The sequence below is a fragment of the Elaeis guineensis genome, chromosome 1 (assembly GCF_000442705.2).
Source record: "Elaeis guineensis isolate ETL-2024a chromosome 1, EG11, whole genome shotgun sequence".
NCBI classification, from domain to species: domain Eukaryota; kingdom Viridiplantae; phylum Streptophyta; class Magnoliopsida; order Arecales; family Arecaceae; genus Elaeis; species Elaeis guineensis.
This window is the reverse complement of record NC_025993.2, coordinates 177882484-177899996: the sequence shown is the minus strand read 5'-3', so window position 1 is coordinate 177899996 and position 17513 is coordinate 177882484. Positions and strand designations below refer to the sequence as shown.

Genomic DNA, 17513 nt, shown 5'->3' with positions numbered 1-17513 from the left:
GTCTCCACTCAACCACAACATGTGCTAAAATGCTGTCTCCATCAAACGTGTCAGCAATATAATCAGTAACCGATATGAAGAAGCAAAAGAAAGCATATATTTGAGTATTCATAACTATCTTCTGCTCAATAGTGCCTAAATGATAGTAAATTATTAAATTTATCTTCTTTCTACCACTGCTGGAAGTGTTAACAACAACATATCCAATTGAATCTGAGCAACCATTTTATGTTTCATGCTTTTTCTCAATGAGGTTTCACGACTTCATTGTGAAACAATGAAATATGCACGCTCATGCAATTCACACGCATGCAAGGTCATGAAAAGAATAAGGAGAGAGTGTGAATTGTTAAAAGACGAGAACAAATTGTTTCAGTTGTCCATGACAGGCATGTGCTGACTATGCATGTGACCTTCACCATATCAGGAAGGCACCCATGTGAATCTATTTATGCAACAAACATCTTAAGTATTCAATATACAGCCACCTACCAAAAGGAGGTACAGAAATCCACCATGCCTGGATAATTAGAACTTCTACTAAGCTTCTTTCATATGGGCTAAGATAAACAGTGCACAGAAAGGTTCCATCACAAGAGTAAGAATCATTATGTCAAGGTGAGATTTTTGGAGGTGCACTGAGGCAGTCAGCTAGTAACAGATCAGGGTCCAGATCATGGGCCACTAAGAATGTCTGATGCCTAATAGGGCTCATAAATAAACCAGCTCTTTGCCATTGTAGGAAAGAAGAAACAAGATTTCTTAACCTTTCTTGAGGGGCAAAAAAAAAAAGAAATCACCGCCAGCTAGTTCTCTTTGCATGAAGGTTTTAGATGATCTAGTTGCTTAGTCAAAAAGTTACATGATTTATATTCCTTTTTCTGGGAAATATCCTTGCTGCGGTCAAGCTATACAGCTCGTAAAGGACCTCACTAGACATAAGAAAGTCTGGTTGGGTAAAGGTTTCAAAAATTATTGGTGAATAGTAAACCATGTTTCTCTACTTTTGCTCCTTTGGTCTTCATCTTTTTTCCAGCCCTTCCACCTTTCTTCTAGTTTTCACTTCTTCATACCTCCTGGCTGCTGCCATTATAGAACAAATCTGAACTGTGATATAGATCTATCCTACAAAATTAGGGCTAGAAATGGTCCTGAGTTGGCCCGGATGATTATAACACTACACACACCTTAATTCCTTTCCTCTTTGTTCTTTCCTCCCAACACTCCCCTCTCCTCTCGCTCACTTCTACTCCATGTAGGGGCCCAATTAACCCAATGGCCCTTACAAGTCAAGCAACTGGATCAATCAATTAGACCAGATTCATATTAAAAATTAATAAAATAAATTACTTGCATCAGCTTTCCATTTCAGATTTCCAGTATTATGATAAACAAAACCTACAGGCTCGTTCTCATCTTCAACAAATTAAGAAAAAAATCTGCACAGAATCAACAATATTAGCAACCTGAAACCCATTATGGTATCTTTCACATAAAGAATATTGATGCCACAAAGAAAAGCATCAATAGAAACCATAATGACACAGGAATTTAAGACATTCTTCTAGAAATTCTCAGAATTCTGATTAAATATTCAGAATGACATCATAGGTAAGTAAAACTACAGACCTATCATCATAAAACTGAAGAATAGCAATAGACACATGACAGTATAAAGTCATAATAAAGGAAATGGAAAAGATTATTAGCAAACTCACTTTGTTGGTAGTAACAGAAGCACCAGGGGAAATAACTGAAACAGACCACTCAAATTTTAAAACGTCAAAGACTAAAGTTTCTGCATGTCCTGAAAAGAGAACTACTTGTTAGAAAGCATGTGCTAATTGAAGTATAATTTTAACAATGATCCATGAATTATTAATGATACTGATGATCCATAAATAGTTCTAACAAATAAGTAACCAGCAAAAATTACACAACATATGACCGCCAAATCCTGGGCATAGAATATGGAAATTAGATTGACTGGATATGGGGGCTTTCACTGCTGAATTAGAGGGATGAACAAAATTTTATGCTTGAAAAAAGTTATTCAGAAATGGGAAGGTGGATCATTAGTATTGAGAAAACCAGCTGAATCAGGGTGAAGGCAGCATCAAACCCAGGTCTCTTGTATCAACCACAAGAGCATTTGCCAATATGGTAGCTAGCATCGAGTTAACAATTTACATGGACAAAACAAGGTGGCATCTAGAAAAGGGAAATGATGGTCAAACGGATGGATCAGCACCACTTACATAGGTAGGAGGAGGATGGCAAGTCATGGAGGACAAGAAACTACTTCAATGCCCAAATGATTTTTCTCATTAAAAGTGTTAGAATTATGCTTATTTAATAAGTCCTTATATAGAAAGAACATATTTAGTATATCTCTAAACTTGATATGTACTTGCTTTTCAAGTATATATTTCTTTCCTTATGTTCTTGTTTTTCATCTATTTAAAGAGATGAGATCTCATTAATGAATTGAATTTCTTTTGAGCTTTTCCTTTCAACATGATATCAGAGCATTAGGTTTCATAACCCTAGCTGTCACCCATCTCCACCAACTCAAACCACAACAGCTGCCTCCTCCCTCACCACCCACTGCCTCTCTTCTTGATCTCACTCTCTATTTCTTGAACTTCTCCTTGTTTCTTGATCTTCTTTCTCTCTTCTCTTCTTCTTCTATATGGCGTAAGTATCTTTCCTATGCCATGTGAAGATATCCTTCCTGGCGTAAGTATCTTTCTGGCTATCTACTAATCACGAAAGTGGTATATTGTCTGTGATTTCTCTGGCTGTCCCCCCTCTTTCACTGTCTAGCTGTCTGGTCATTTTTGTCCTCTTCTCTAACTGCCATGTAAAGATATCCTTCCTTCTTTCACTATCTGGATGTCTGATTGTTTCTGTTCTCCTATCTGGCTGCTATGGCATCCTCAAATAACGACAACAACTCTCGACGCTTTTGACTCCCAATTTTGACACTAGACAAAGAATTTGACGGCACCTACAGTGAAGCTTGGGGTGCAAATGGGTCGGATCGAACCGGATCATGAGTGACCCCGATCTAATCCGATTCCTTGATCGGGTCTAAATATTGGACCCAAACTCAGTCTAATAGAAGATCGGCTCGGATCGGATCAGGCTTAAAATCAAATTTTTTGATCCAACGGATCATTCGGGTCGGGTTGGATCCATGTATAGCCCGACCCTGATCCATGAAATACGGTTTCAGTTCGGATCTGGATCTGGATCGACTTGGATCTAGGTTATAAATAACAAAATTAATAAGTAGAAGATCTATAAGCAACCTTATTTATACCACTATCGGATTTAACCAACTTATTTTGTTAATGAATTAGTTCTTCCCTTCATTTATAGGAAACAAGTGGTTGAAAAGTTTGCTGTATTCAATTGTAAATGATGCCAGTTTCGACAAGAAAAATGTGTGCATAAGTTGTAATCAAACATTAGAAATTATAAGAAAAAATAATAAAAAAAATTCTGTAAGTAATGGCATGGGGTTCACTCACCCATCCAAACTTCTTTTCAGGAGGCTATATGTCTTAAACTTTCAAGCAGCACAATGAAGATTGTCTTTTTATAGCTTGTGACGTACCATCATAAAAAATCTAGCTTCAAAAAAGTTTATCAAATCCTATGACTAGAGAATGGACCATGAATGTTTAAGATACACCTATAACCATCAAAGACCAAGTCCAATTTTATTTACATATGTGAAAAAATTCAAGAATATCAATAAAAATTGACGAATGCTGACAAAAATAATTGAACTTGTAAGTTCTTGACAAAAAAAAGAATTATAATAAATAAACCAAAAAAGAAGATAGGTTTGAAACCAAATGACAAAAACATCTGAATTAAGATTAAAAAAATCCATTAAACAGATTAGAAGAAAAAATCTATAAGATAAGATCAATAAAACCTAGAGCTAAGTAATATGCCAAATTGCCTTTATCTTATTATTTTTGCATTCAGATGTTAAGAATGCCTACTTTCCAATACTATGACTTTAATAAAATGGCAATAAATGTCGTTGGTGCAGAAATTTGCCTTTTGAGAAGGGAGATTGATCGGGAACGGAAGAAGCCTAGGAGATGGAGAGAAAAGCGATTAGGGATGGAAAGAGAGCATTATTTTATTTTAAAAGTGTGTCTAAGAGGCCGAGAGAAAGACTTGGGATGGATTTGGGTTCAGCCGTTCAGATGAGTATTCGGATCTCGTATTGGGTTCAGATCAGGTCAAATCGGATCGGATCATTTATCTCAAGACACAAATCAACCCAAAAATCTTCATGAATTGGGTCGGATCAGAATTCAATAAATCCAGATCTGATCCGAAAAATGAAATGGATCCAATTTTAGAACCCGACCTAGATCCGTAGGTCTTTTAAAATGGTTCGGGTCGGGTCTACGTGGGTCGGATCGGGTCGAGCCATGGGCCAACCCGTTCATTTGCAGCCTTAAATGAAGCCTAATGGCACTAACTACTTTTTATGGATCCAATCGTTTAAACTGTTTATTGGTGCCCAATGAAAGGCACGACACCTGACTGAAGATCCTCCAAATTTCAAAGATCCTGCCTATGACGACTGGCTGATTAGTGACTGTTGTGTTATATCATGATTGTGGAATAGCATAAAGAAAAAGGTTAGTACTGATGTCATGTTCCTGAAGACAGCTAAACAAATCTGGGACATCCTCAAAGAGATGCTATGATGAACAAGATAATCATAACACCATTCGCTCCATCATCTGAGTAATTAGCTGATATTTGACTAAGTCTCCATCTTTTGGTATTTTCAACTCTATGTATAACAAGTTGGGCATGTTTGATATATATACTCCAGCACGAGTGTTAGAATCAAAATTTTCTGTACCTTGCCAAATCGACCGATACACCCTGTACCGTATCGAACCAACAGGGAACCGGCACGGTTCGACCGGTTCAAACAGTATATCGGGGGTATCGGGAGGAAAATAGAGAAAAAGTGAGAAAGAGAGGAGAGGGAGGGAGGCAGGAGTCGTCGGAAGCCGACGATGGCCTGCTGCAGTCGTCGGAGGGCTTTCGAGCCCTGTTATCATCCGATAGGGCACTTGAAAGAGCGAGCTCGACGGAGGGGGGCAACGTACTGAATGGATGGTGCCTCCGTCGTGAGGATCTCGATGGCCGACGAGCCGACGCCGATGGCCTGAGGACGGTCGAGCGGGCAGAGCCATCGTTTTTGAAACAGGCAATGGCCTGTTTTCATTTTTTTTTTTGATTTTAAACTCATGAAGTCGGCAACCTAATTGTCGACTTCAAAATTAAAAAAAAAAATGGCCGGCTTCACTTAAAATCCGATTTTTTTAAAAAATTCATGAAATAGGGGCATCGCCCCTGTTTCGTGCCCATGGCAGCACACACGTGGACTGCACCCTTTGACGGCCATGGCAGCCAGTCGGAGGCCGTCCGACGGCTCCACCGACTCCTTCCCCTCCCTTTTTTCTTTCTTCCCTCTCTCTCTATTTCTCTCTCTTTCTTCTCTCGATTCGGCTCCGGGTTCCTTCATCGGTTTGTCTCGATTCGGTACGGTACCGTACTGCCGGCCAATCGAAACGGCTGCCGGTACTGGTATGAAAAATCTTGATTAGAATTATGCTTATTTAATAAGTCTTTATATAAGAAAGACATATTTAATATATCTCTAAACTTAGTATATCTCTAAACATGCTATGTATTTGCTTTTCAAGTATGTACTTCTTTTCTTATGTACTTGTTTTTCATCTATTCAAAGAGATAGAATTTCATTAATGAATGGAATTCTTTTTGAGCTTTTCTTTTCAACAAATAGAAAAGGTCAACAAGCATTTTATGAAAACATTCTCTCCAGATGCCCCTTACTAGCAACAAAAAAGATGATAAAATTTTAGTAAGGTGACAAAATCAACTGCCAAAATGCAAATTATAATAAAGATTCAAGGGAGATCATCCTTACATGTTAGTAGAGCAACTATACATTCAAAATAAAAAGAAGCGAGCAAGCGACACAAAATACAGCATACGATAGTTAACCATTATAGAATACACTTCTTATCACACTAGGACATGAAACCAAATAAGTATATATTCAGCTATTCATAGAAGTAGAAATATTTCAGTGTTGCAAAGTAAAGGCCTAAAGTTATAAAACCACTTTTTAAAACAGAAAGTGTCATAGCCTACTTTCTATTACATAATAACACAAGCATACTCGTGATGTTTATGCACATCATCCACTACATGATCTCTGCACATAGTTTGCATTTTATGATGTTTGTGCATAGACTCTACAAATACACTTGTGTAGTTTTTTACTTATCATGAGGTAAACAGCAACACTATCCGTCATGTGGTAAACAGTTACATTATCGAGCAGGCTTTGTTCTCTGTTTAGATAGTTTATCCTTTTATACACACCCGATACTTGCTCAAGTTTCATTGTATTGCTATCTTGATCAACATCTAGAAGTATTCATCTTTAGCATCTAATTATCTAAGAGATTTTTGAACAGTATTGGCTGAGTTGGAGGAAAGAACAAATGGTTTATTTGAAGGGTGAAGGTTATATATTATTATGGCCCTATTTGGCTTTGCTTTTAGAGGGCTAAAAAGTGCTTCTTGGAGGGTCAGAAGCTCTTTTGGTGATTTTACGATGTTTGGTAAAAATTTTCAAATAGCTTTTCAAGTCATCCAAAAGCTAGAAAAGGTCTATATTAGGGAAAGCTCCAATTTGGAGCTTTTAGGCAAAAGTTCTACTCGAGACACATCGAAAAGCTGTTGTTTGGGCAAAAGCTTGCCCAAGAGACCTGGATTTGGGTTCTGACAATGGAATTTTTTAAAAATCAATTTAAAATATTTTTAACGCTATAGTGATTTAAGTTGAGGTCTTTTATGCTTGTAACATGGATATCAAGAAATGCCAGTAAACATTTACGATGTTATTATGATTGTGGATATATGAACAATTTTGTTGCCATTTTATACCGAATGAACAAAGTCAAATATTTATATTGCTATTAGAATCAAGAGTTACCCAATTTGCTATTAGGATACTATGTTATTAGGTAATCACCCATAAAAAATAATTACATTATTTATTATATTACTCAGATTAAAATATAAAAATATTAATAAATTAACAATACTTTATAATAACAATTTTTGATTGTAATAACAATGTAATATGATATATAATATAATACCATTATCATTATTATATCGTAATAACTATAATAATATAATATTATCATATTGTTTAATAATACTATAAAAATATTGTTGTATTATAAATTAAGAGTTTTTATAATACAAATAATTAAATAATTGAAAGCACTATCCAATACCATTTATTATCATTCCTTGATACTAAAATTACTTTCTCAATTTGGTTATCAAATATATTAAAGTTTCAAAGTATCTGAAAAATATAATTACCAAATAGTAAACAACCTTTTACTTAAGACTTTACTAGCGAAAGCTCTACTGCTGAAAACTCTACAGATAAAAGCTCTACCACCTATTGCCATGCGCGATGGAGCCTATGTGAGTTTCATGTAGATTACTAACATAGTAACTCAATGATAAGCTTTAGTCTAACATAGTAACTCAGTAATAAGCTTTGTTCATCCATGATAGCAAATTGCTCCACAAAAGGACATTATATTATGTACAGTTCACATTAATAAATAAAAAAAACAAGGGTCAGCCATAAGGCATCAACAAAAGCATCTTCCATAAAAAACCTACCCAAACTTTTATAGGAAAAGAAAAGAAATGAGAAAAATTGGAAACTTGCCGTCTTTACCTCTAAATCATAAATTTAAACATGTTCTAGCATAGATGAGATGTTTAGCTCAAGAGTCTCAGAACTATGCATAACTCAAGCATAAAAACCTTAAAATGGAAGCTGAAGAATAAGCTCTCTTAATCATGAAAATCAAGATCATTTAAAACAGAATAATCTATCAGAGCATACTCTATGTAACAGTTTAAGCATACGTTTTTTCTTGCTTCCTCCCCCCGTGATATACCATTTAGTTCCACAAAGAGCTCCACAGCAACCTGCTCTAGGTGATGGATGACGACCACGGATCTTTACTCTTGACCATACCATCTGAAAGAAGATATACGAACAAGTTGTCAAATCCTCCACCATATGCAACACTTTGACAAACATCAACTTGACAAAGTTGAAGAGGCCTCCATGTCACTTACTGTTTCAAAGTCTAGTGAATAAAGATCATTCAGAATCCTCGACTTTGATTGCCCTCCAAAAACAAAAAGGATTCGGTCATCATAAAGCGCAGCCACATGATTTGATCTTGGAGAAGGTCCAGTTCCTCTGTTAATGATGTGGTTTAGTTCCAAGGTGCAGTTGAAAGATTCAAAACTAAAAACATGTCTATAAATTCTGGAATTATATTAAAAAGGAAATGTAACTCCATAAGCAATACAAGTATCAAGTAAGCAAATAAATCATTTTAATACACAATGGGAAAAGGTCCCGGTTATTTTCCATGTGATGTTTTTTTAAATACTACATTTCTTTGTGGCTTCTATAATCATGCGCGTTGTATCAAGATTGGTTGATCAAATATAGAAGTGCTGAGCAGAAAGCCTACTCACGTATAATATAAGGGAAGCCATGTTAACGACTTCAGATCAAACATATGAAGATCATTTAATTTTCTCCTTTTTGCATCCTCACCCCCAAACAGGATCAAGACAGAACCTGCTCTGATTACGGTATGCCCACTGCGAGCAGCCTGAAATACAATGGTAACTTTTTGAAATTCCAACACCATGGGGAAAAAGAAAGAAAGAAGAAATACAGCATTCTTTAGTGCCTACTGCCATCTAGAATGGATAAGTGGAAAAGATAACAAAAACAAGTAGAAGGAACATAACTTTAAGCTTTTGCTTTCAGTTGATGACTGTAACATGGAAGGAATGGTATGAAGATAAGAAAGCATAAAGACTTCAAGAAAATATAAGCCAGTTAAACTTAATCAAAATGCAGAAAGCAGAAAGTATAATGAATTACCGGAATGTCTCCCTTGGCTTCTATATGCAACCAGCATTCTGTTTCTACATCAAAGGACCATACTGTTGGGTATTGAATGCACAATATTAATTAACCACATCAGGAAAAAAATGAAAAATGATGACATTAACCAGTGGAATAGTAATTGCATAAGCATGACATACAACCTGATATTTTGTCACTCACAGGATCAGTTTTCCCCCCAACAAGAAGAACCATTTTTCCCCAAGACACCTACGACAACAAATGCAGCCAAGTTATTTTCTCTATTCAGGATAGAAGATTAGCACTCATCCATATTTATGACATAGCAAGATACCGTGTATCTTAAGAATTCAGATCATAACAGCAATAACAATCATGCTTAGGCAAACGAACTTTTCAAACATAGAATGAATAAGAAGTGATGGACTATTATAAGGATGCAACAATCCACTAAGGAGGCCTGTGGTTCAAATCATACACTATTCATAGGCCAAAGGCCATTCCATGTAATGACTCTATAACACATGAACATTGAAGCATGCACGTACAAAATATAACAATATAGAAAGGGAATCTTTACTTATGGTCAATATCTAACCCACCCCACCCACCCCTGCAGTCAAGGAGGCCCGTTTCTGACATATAAAGTGGACTGAGCAATGAACATTGAAATTTACAATGGTATGAGTTTTTGTTGAAGAGCCTCAAAGTTGCTTAAAATATTGGACAAAACACGTGATTAAAAGCTATAGACATGGCAACTTCATTTGCTTGTGAAATACCAGATTGTTGGCTATGTAAATACCTTTCTGCAATTACTATTATTGAGACTGGAGCATGAAAAGCAATGACCAAGATAGAGATTAAAATACGTGACATAGCAAGATGATTTCCACACAAGTATTAAACATCACTAATGGGCGAACTAAATATGAAACAAAATATTATCTTTCTTGTTGCTCTTCCAGCAGATTAGATGATTTCTTCAATAAAGACAAAAATCTGGTATCCCAAGCTAACTGCCCAGAGCCAGTGTGCATAAAAGCAGATCTATGATCTATCAGCAGGCTGAGCAGGGAAATTCCAGTTCTCAGATATCACCAGAAACAAGAGACCTCAAAAATAAATGATAAATAAAATTCTTAGTAGTTTCCTGGGGTTTCTCAACAAGATAACTGATACTGTAGTTTGGTGCAGAAAGATAAAAAGATGACAAATGAAACAGATTAATGTCCACAAGCTCAAGAAGAAATAAGAATAGAAAAGGCAGCAAATTTAAAGAGAGAAATGTGAGCAACTAACTCATGAAGTATAAAGTGTGCAATTACAGGACAAGAGATAGAACCAGTAGCCACAACTCTCTTCACATAGTGCTGCACATGCTCTAGATTTTCATTCTCTATTTCATGCTGTTGCGCTTTCAGTTTCAGATAAAGCATCTCCATCTCACATGTTTATTATATCAAGACTAAACAAATTCAATAAAAATATCAAGATTCACCATCTTTCACCCCCATCACAACTTGACATAGTACATTCAAATAAAAACATGCAACAGGGGCTGGAATATGGACATGAAAATTATTGCAAAAATGAAACTGAAATACTGCATTGAAAAACTGTGACATCATCAGTAGATCTCAAGTAAAGCAAGATCATGCAAGTTATTGGAGATTGTTAATGGGGCAATACAATCTACCAAGGGTATATGAACCAATGCAAGGAGGGAGGAAACATAGAATCAGCTAATTTATAAAGCGATAGATTCGAGAGAATAGAGATAGGAAATATGTTATAACATGGTTACAGGAAAAAATAGCAACCAGAAGCAGGAAGTCAAATTTGGGGAACCAAGCTCTCAAAAAATTTAGGATGCAGTGAAAATGGAGTTTAACAAGAACCAAAAGAAGCATAAAGCACAGCAAGGATGCAAACGAAATAAAATAAAATAAAATAACCAATAATTATCTAGGCAATCATGATCCCAAAACAAGGTGAGGGATCCCAATAAATAGTTGAACTATCAAAAGCACAAAGTCAGGTTGGATAGACATCAGGAGTTTATAACCAAAAGCTCTTTAATAATTTAACATTCTGATGTAGAAACTCTGAAAGGATCATGAACCATATCAAGCAAACATATAGTTAACATTCTGATGTAGAAACTCTGAAAGGATCATGAACCATATCAAGCAAACACGTAGTTATATTGTAGCTTACAATCACAGGTCAATGCAAACAGATTGGCTGGAACATCAACTAGGATGGCAACTTTGACCAACCACACGCTTCACAAGTTTTAGCAGATTACAAATCATATAGAAACAATAAAATAGAGTAGCTCCTTTATTTATCTAGGAGTTAATGTTTAAGGGCAAATCAGAAGCTCAAGATATGACATAAGGTATGCTATTAAAGAAACCGAATCCAGCCCATTATGTTTTGTGAAGGATTTATACAGGTACACATCACATGCAAGGAGAAATGGAGGCATGCATGATGACTTGAAGAGGCTAATGAAAGCCGAAACGACCCAAACTAATTTCACCTCCCATATATCATCAAAGAAGAAATTATTTGAACAGCACTGGCTTTCTACCTTCTTGTCCATCATCATTTCAGCACTAGCTTTAAAATAGTTGGTGGAACTTAAAGGAACCATTTGTTGAATTCAGAGAGTAGATAGGTATATTTGGAGAAGTTTGGTGAGAATGTGTTGGGTGGATGTCTGGCCAGGACACCACCTTCCAAGATCTTTTCAGTACCACGCGATGCAGCAGGAAAAAAGAAGAAACAAAACAAAAAACAATCAAAATACGTGGATCAGCCACAAAAGGGCTCGTCTCTACGGGGCATGCAAACTTCACAATGCAAAAAAAAAATTACAAGAGGAGATCTCACCCTCAATCCTTGTACACCGAGTTCTCTCTCACAGAAAGTTCTCCGCACAAAAACTCTCTCTCTTGAAAACCCCTGAACCCCTGAAGTACCTGGCGTCCGCTGTCCAAAAACCTCTCCAGAGCCCTGCTCTTGCTTCTCTTCTCAACGTCACAACCCTCTCTCTCTTCTTCGGGTTACGTACGGCACATCCACGGGAGAAAACCAAAACCACACAGCCACTGTTCCTGTGTACAGGCCTTTTAAAGGGTTTAAACCCAATTAGATTAGGTTTAAGACTCCTTAATCAGCCCAAATCAAGCCTCTGGACCGTCGGATCAAGATCGGAAACTCCTTAGGCCGTCCGATCGCGATCGATCCACGGAATAGTGCCGTGGACCGCGAGAAATGCGTGGGAAACACCCACGCGGTCCACGCGGTCTGCCATGGACCGCCCGGTCCATGGTGGACCGAGGTACAGGGCCCAAGCAAGGTGCCTGGGCCTGGGCCGGCCCACGCACGCGGGCCTGGGCCGCTCGCCCGGCTGGGCCGCCCGCCCGCTTGGGCCGCGCACCTGGGTCGCGCGTCCCGCACGTTAGCCCCACCTGGGCCACACACCGCCGCCTGCGGCCACGCCGCCGCCGCTCCGCCGGTGGTCCTCTACCATCTCGGATCTCGTGCCGACTTCAAAAGCTCGTATCTCCTCCATCCAAGCTTCGTTTGGGGTAATCTTGGTCTCGTTGGACTCCATTTTTCGCTGCGGACCTTGCTGTAGGGTCAATGTAGGCTGAATCTCGAGGCGTCAAATCCTAATAATCTCCATCTCGACTCGATATTCGATCTCCTACAAACTTCGAGAGCTTCTGGATCTCCTCGCCCCCATGCCCTGAGGCAATCGCCTCCTGATCATGGATGGACAAACATGGGAGTCAAACTAGACTGCTCGATCCCATCTTCGTCGTATGCTGTGCTCCTCCTGATCTGAGACCTGCTCGGAGCATTGTCCTGCGGCAATAGGAATTTCACTTTGCGACGTCGCCTCTCGTCCTCTCGAGTCTCTTGTCTTATGCCCGATCCACCTCCTCCTGGAGCTCCACCTCGCTTTGGGCTCCGTCTGGCTCCCGAAGCTCCACCTCGCACTGGGCTCCCCACTAGGTAATAATGTCCTCTGCTCCCCTTCTTCTCCTCCAGCATAATTCTATCGCCGTGTAGCATCCTCAGGGTTCCTCCACCAGCTACCGTCCTGTAGCCTCTCGAATCCAGTCAGCTAAGTGAAATAAGATTCCACCTGAAATCGGATATGTATCGGACCTCCCCCAATCTTCTCATTGCACCGTCATGTGTCCTCCAGCTGATCGTCCTAATATCTCTGATCGCTCAGCTCGATCCATCTGACAGATATATAGTGCCCTCACTGTTCTCCAGGGAGTTAAACTGCTCCTCTCTGCAACATACATGATAGGGACATGCAGAATCTAATATCCACTGCTGGGAAGAAGTAGATACCTCGTCAGATATCTCCAGGACATCTCCATCTGAATCGCTGCCAGCCATCGCTACAGCAGCCACCGTCCGATTTTTGAATTGAGGACAATCTCTGGCTAGATGCCCCAACTCCTCACACCGGTAACACCTGGTTTTGCTCAAGTCCCTCCTAGACTTGGACCGCCCTCGTTGCGATCTCCTGTCGCTCCGTCTACCGCCTCCTGCTTCTCCAGAAGCCACCAAAGCTGAGCTAACACCACCTGAGTTCGAAGCTAGATTTTTCCTCCTGAGAATCTCGTTCTCGAGTATCGCCGTGGTGACCTCGTCCATCTTGATGGTGCTCTTCTCCACTAGAAGAGTAGTCACCAAGGACTCGTAGGAAGGGGGAAGTGACGCCAGCAAAACCAGCGCCCTGGTCTTCTTCTCAACATTCTCGCCAACGCTGAGGAGGTCGGTGAGGATCTTCTGGAAGTGGCTTAGATGCTCCTGCACACTCTGTTCCTCAGTCATCCGCAGTTGGTAAAACTGCCTCCAGAGGAAAAGAGTGTTGGTGAGAGACTTCGCCATGTACAACTCCTCAAGCTTCGACCACAGCACCGTCGGAAAAGTCTCGCTCAGCACATGGATCACCACCTCATCCACCAGGTACATGCGGATGGTGCTCACCGCCTGCATCTGTAGCCGTTTCTAATCCCGCACCTCCATGGTGGTCGGCTTCTCATCGCACAAGAGAGCATCGATCAACTCCTGTTGGATGAGCACGTCCTTCACTCTTACCTGCCACAAGGAGAAATTGCTCTTACCATCAAACTTGTTGATCTCCATCTTGATTGTTCATGTCTTCTCTATCTTCAGTCTTGCTCACCACCGCTGCAATCTACGTCCTTGTACCGCATTGCTCTGATACCACTTGTTGGGTGGATATCTAGCCAGGACACCACCTTCCAAGACCTTTTCAGTACCACGCGATGCAGCAGAAAGAAAAGAAATAAAACAAAAAACAATCAAAATACGTGGATCAGCTATAAAAAAACTCGCCTCTATGGGGCATACAAACTTCACTATGAAAAAAAAAATTTATAAGAGGAGATCTCACCCTCAATCCTTGTACACCTAATTCTCTCTCACAGAAAGTTCTACTCACAAAAACTCTCTTGAAAACCCCTGAACTCCTGAAGTACCTGACGTCCGCTGTCCAAAAACCTCTCCAAAGCCCTGCTCTTGCTTCTCTTCTCAGCGTCACAACCCTCTCTCTCTTCTTCGAGTTACGTACGGTATATCTACGGGAGAAAACCAAAACCACACAGCCACTGTTCCTGTGTACAGGCCTTTTAAAGGGCTTAAACCCAATTAGATTAGGTTTAAGACTCCTTAATCAGCCCAAATCAAGCCTCTGGACCGTTGGATCAAGATCGAAAACTCCTTGGGCCGTCCGATCACGACCGGTCCACAGAATAGTGCCGTGAATCGCGAGAAACGCGTGGAAAACGCCTACGCGGTCCGCTATGGACCGCCCAATCCACAGTGGACCAGGGTACAGGGCCCAGGCAAGGTGCCTAGGCCTGGGCCGGCCTGCGCCCGCGCGCGGGCCCGCACAGGGGCTGGGCCGCGTGCCCGCCTGGGCCACGCGCCCGACTGGACCGCCCGCCCGCCTGGGTCGCGCGTCCCGCGCGTTGGCCCCGCCTTGGCCGCACGCCGCCGCCTGCGGCCGCTCCGCAAGCCCGCCGCCGGCCGTTCTCTGACTCCTCGGGTCTCGTGCCGACTTCAAAAGCTCGTATCTCCTCCATCCGAGCTCCGTTTGGAGTGATCTTGGTTTCGTTGGACTCCGTTTTTCACCGCGGACCTCGTTGTGGGATCAATGTGGGCTGAATCTTGAAGCGTCAAATCCTAACAGAATATTTAGCAAAAGGTAACCCAAGAAAAAGTTAAGACAGAAGAAACGTCCACAAACAAAAAATGAATGACAATAAGTGAACAGCATACAACAGGTTGCATAACTATCAAAAATGGAACTCTTTGTCGAATTCAATAAAATTTTGCAATGTTTTTCAGAGAGTAAATAGGTAGATTTGGAGAAGTTTGGTGAGAAGGTTTAGCAAAGGTAACCCAAGGAAAAGTTAAGACGGCAGACATGTCCACAAACAAAAAAAATGAATTACAATAATTGAACATCTTACAATAGGTTCCATAACTATCAAAAAACCTAGGAATACTTTTCAGCTCCAGTGACATGCATTTGGAATGCAAGTTTCGGATACACTGCAACAATGCAGTGAATCAAAAGGACAGAAGGTAACCTAAATATGTATATACCATATGCCATTCCTCCTTGCCTAGAATATGAAACCCATATCAGCGGAGGCAAAATACTAGCACATAAATTAATATCACTATCAAGTATCAATAAAGAGAAATTAATGCAAAAGCAAAGCCACCTAGTATCATAATCAAATTGGAACATATACAACGCAGAGGCAAGTGGCAACAAGCTATCAGAAGTATACCAGAGAGTGACCTTTGCATGCAGGAATTTTTAATGAACGGCCACTTGGTGATAAGTAAACCTTCGTAGCAGCGGCAGCCCAGGTAAGGTTATCCAAACTTAATATCTGAAAATATACAAATTCCATGAACTGAACGCTCTTAGATGGGATAACAAAGCACCAGTCTATCTGAGAATGTAATTAGAATAGAACATAATTCCAGACCTCACGAATGGTAACTAACAGAGGTGATCACCATGAACCATAATCACAAATTCAAAAGATAATACAACATATCGAACATAGTGGATTATCAAAGTTCACAAAATGAATGATCATGCGCTCGTGGTTGAATTGTGTAAAGCAAGTACATATTTCATTACCAGTGTGTCATCCATCAATCCGTGGCCAGAATCTCCGCCCACAACCACCATTTTGCTCCCAACAACAGCTGCTGCATGCTATTGGGGGGAAACATTTTATTCCGTTTATTTAAAAAAAGGTAAAATAGCAAAATTCATCTTGAATAGAAAGGTATAAACATCATAAAGTACACATTTAAGGCAGTAACAACAAGACTACCCATTACATTGAAACGAGAAGCTGGTTTGTGCCCTTCGGTCGGCAGCACCGTCCAATTCTCAGAACTCCCCAAACCGCATTTACTGAGATCAAATGTACCCAACGAGCACTGGTAATTGATGTCACCAGGTCGACCACTCACCGAAGCTGGCACCACATTCTCTCCCTGCACCAACTTCAATACCTCAGCAACCAAAACCAACAACTATAACCATAGACGGCTCGTCAGAGGATCCTTACATTTGCCTGGCTCGCTCGCTTAGTAGGTCGAACGGGGCTTCTGGTCCCCTGCGAAGGATCCCCTAGATGAACCTTCAACCTACACCATCCAGAACCATAAATTTGTTATCTTTTGCAAAGAAATGCTTTAAAGAATCCATCAAGATTAAAAATTTTCTCAAGGAAGGTCATAAATCAAAAAAATATGTCAATGGAGCTTCAACCAACAACACCAAACACCATAGATTGGCCATCATTTTGACAGAAGTCCTTTCGAAAACCGTCTCTTTCAGTTCAGCTTCCCAAGATTGAGTTTTAATCAAGAAATCTAATACAGAAAGGGGCAGCGGTTGATGAGAACAAAGGAAATGGGCAAATGGGCTGGAGGTTACCTTCCAAGCTTCATTCGGCGGCGAGAAAAGCCAAACATCTTCGGCATGGCGGGCACCAAAATCGAAGGACTGCACTGGAGGGGTTAGGGCAGCAAGCATAGCAAGAATGTGGGAACGTAGTGGAAGAGAAACCCTAGAGAGAGGAGGAGAGTAGTTGGAGAAGGGGGAGCGGAAGGAAGAAGGGATACGATAAAAGGAGAGATCTTTGGAGTTATTTTGGGAAGGAGAGGAGGTGGTTGGTGTGAGAACAAGCCCAGAGGGTTCGAACCAACTCCAGTTACGTTCCACTTCGAGTATGGTTTCCGGAAGTAGAAGAGGCCATCTCTCTCCCTCCTCAAGTATCGTTTCCGGAACTGGAAGAGACCATCTCACTCTCTCGTTCTCTCCCTCCCCGGATCCACT

General features: G+C 40.3%; 1 protein-coding gene across 3 annotated transcripts in view; it reads right to left on the bottom strand.

Annotated features, from left to right (window-relative positions):
• Positions 1–17513, bottom strand: part of LOC105032135 (uncharacterized) — a 22646-nt gene extending 5133 nt beyond the window's left edge. Inside the window, exons 1-11 of one of the 3 annotated variants that reach the window (XM_073250085.1) lie at positions 17112–17513; positions 16741–16819; positions 16508–16666; positions 16302–16379; positions 15940–16044; positions 9256–9322; positions 9089–9150; positions 8671–8810; positions 8260–8386; positions 8044–8158; positions 1719–1807 (exon numbers count right to left, since the gene is read on the bottom strand). In XM_073250085.1, the coding sequence (XP_073106186.1) occupies positions 1719–1807; positions 8044–8158; positions 8260–8386; positions 8671–8810; positions 9089–9150; positions 9256–9322; positions 15940–16044; positions 16302–16379; positions 16508–16666; positions 16741–16819; positions 17112–17158 (1068 nt within the window). In that variant the 5' untranslated portion in view covers positions 17159–17513. The remainder of the gene's footprint in view (positions 1–1718; positions 1808–8043; positions 8159–8259; positions 8387–8670; positions 8811–9088; positions 9151–9255; positions 9323–15939; positions 16045–16301; positions 16380–16507; positions 16667–16740; positions 16820–17111) is intronic. The other 2 variants (XM_010906487.4, XM_010906488.4) reach the window with 2 other exon arrangements.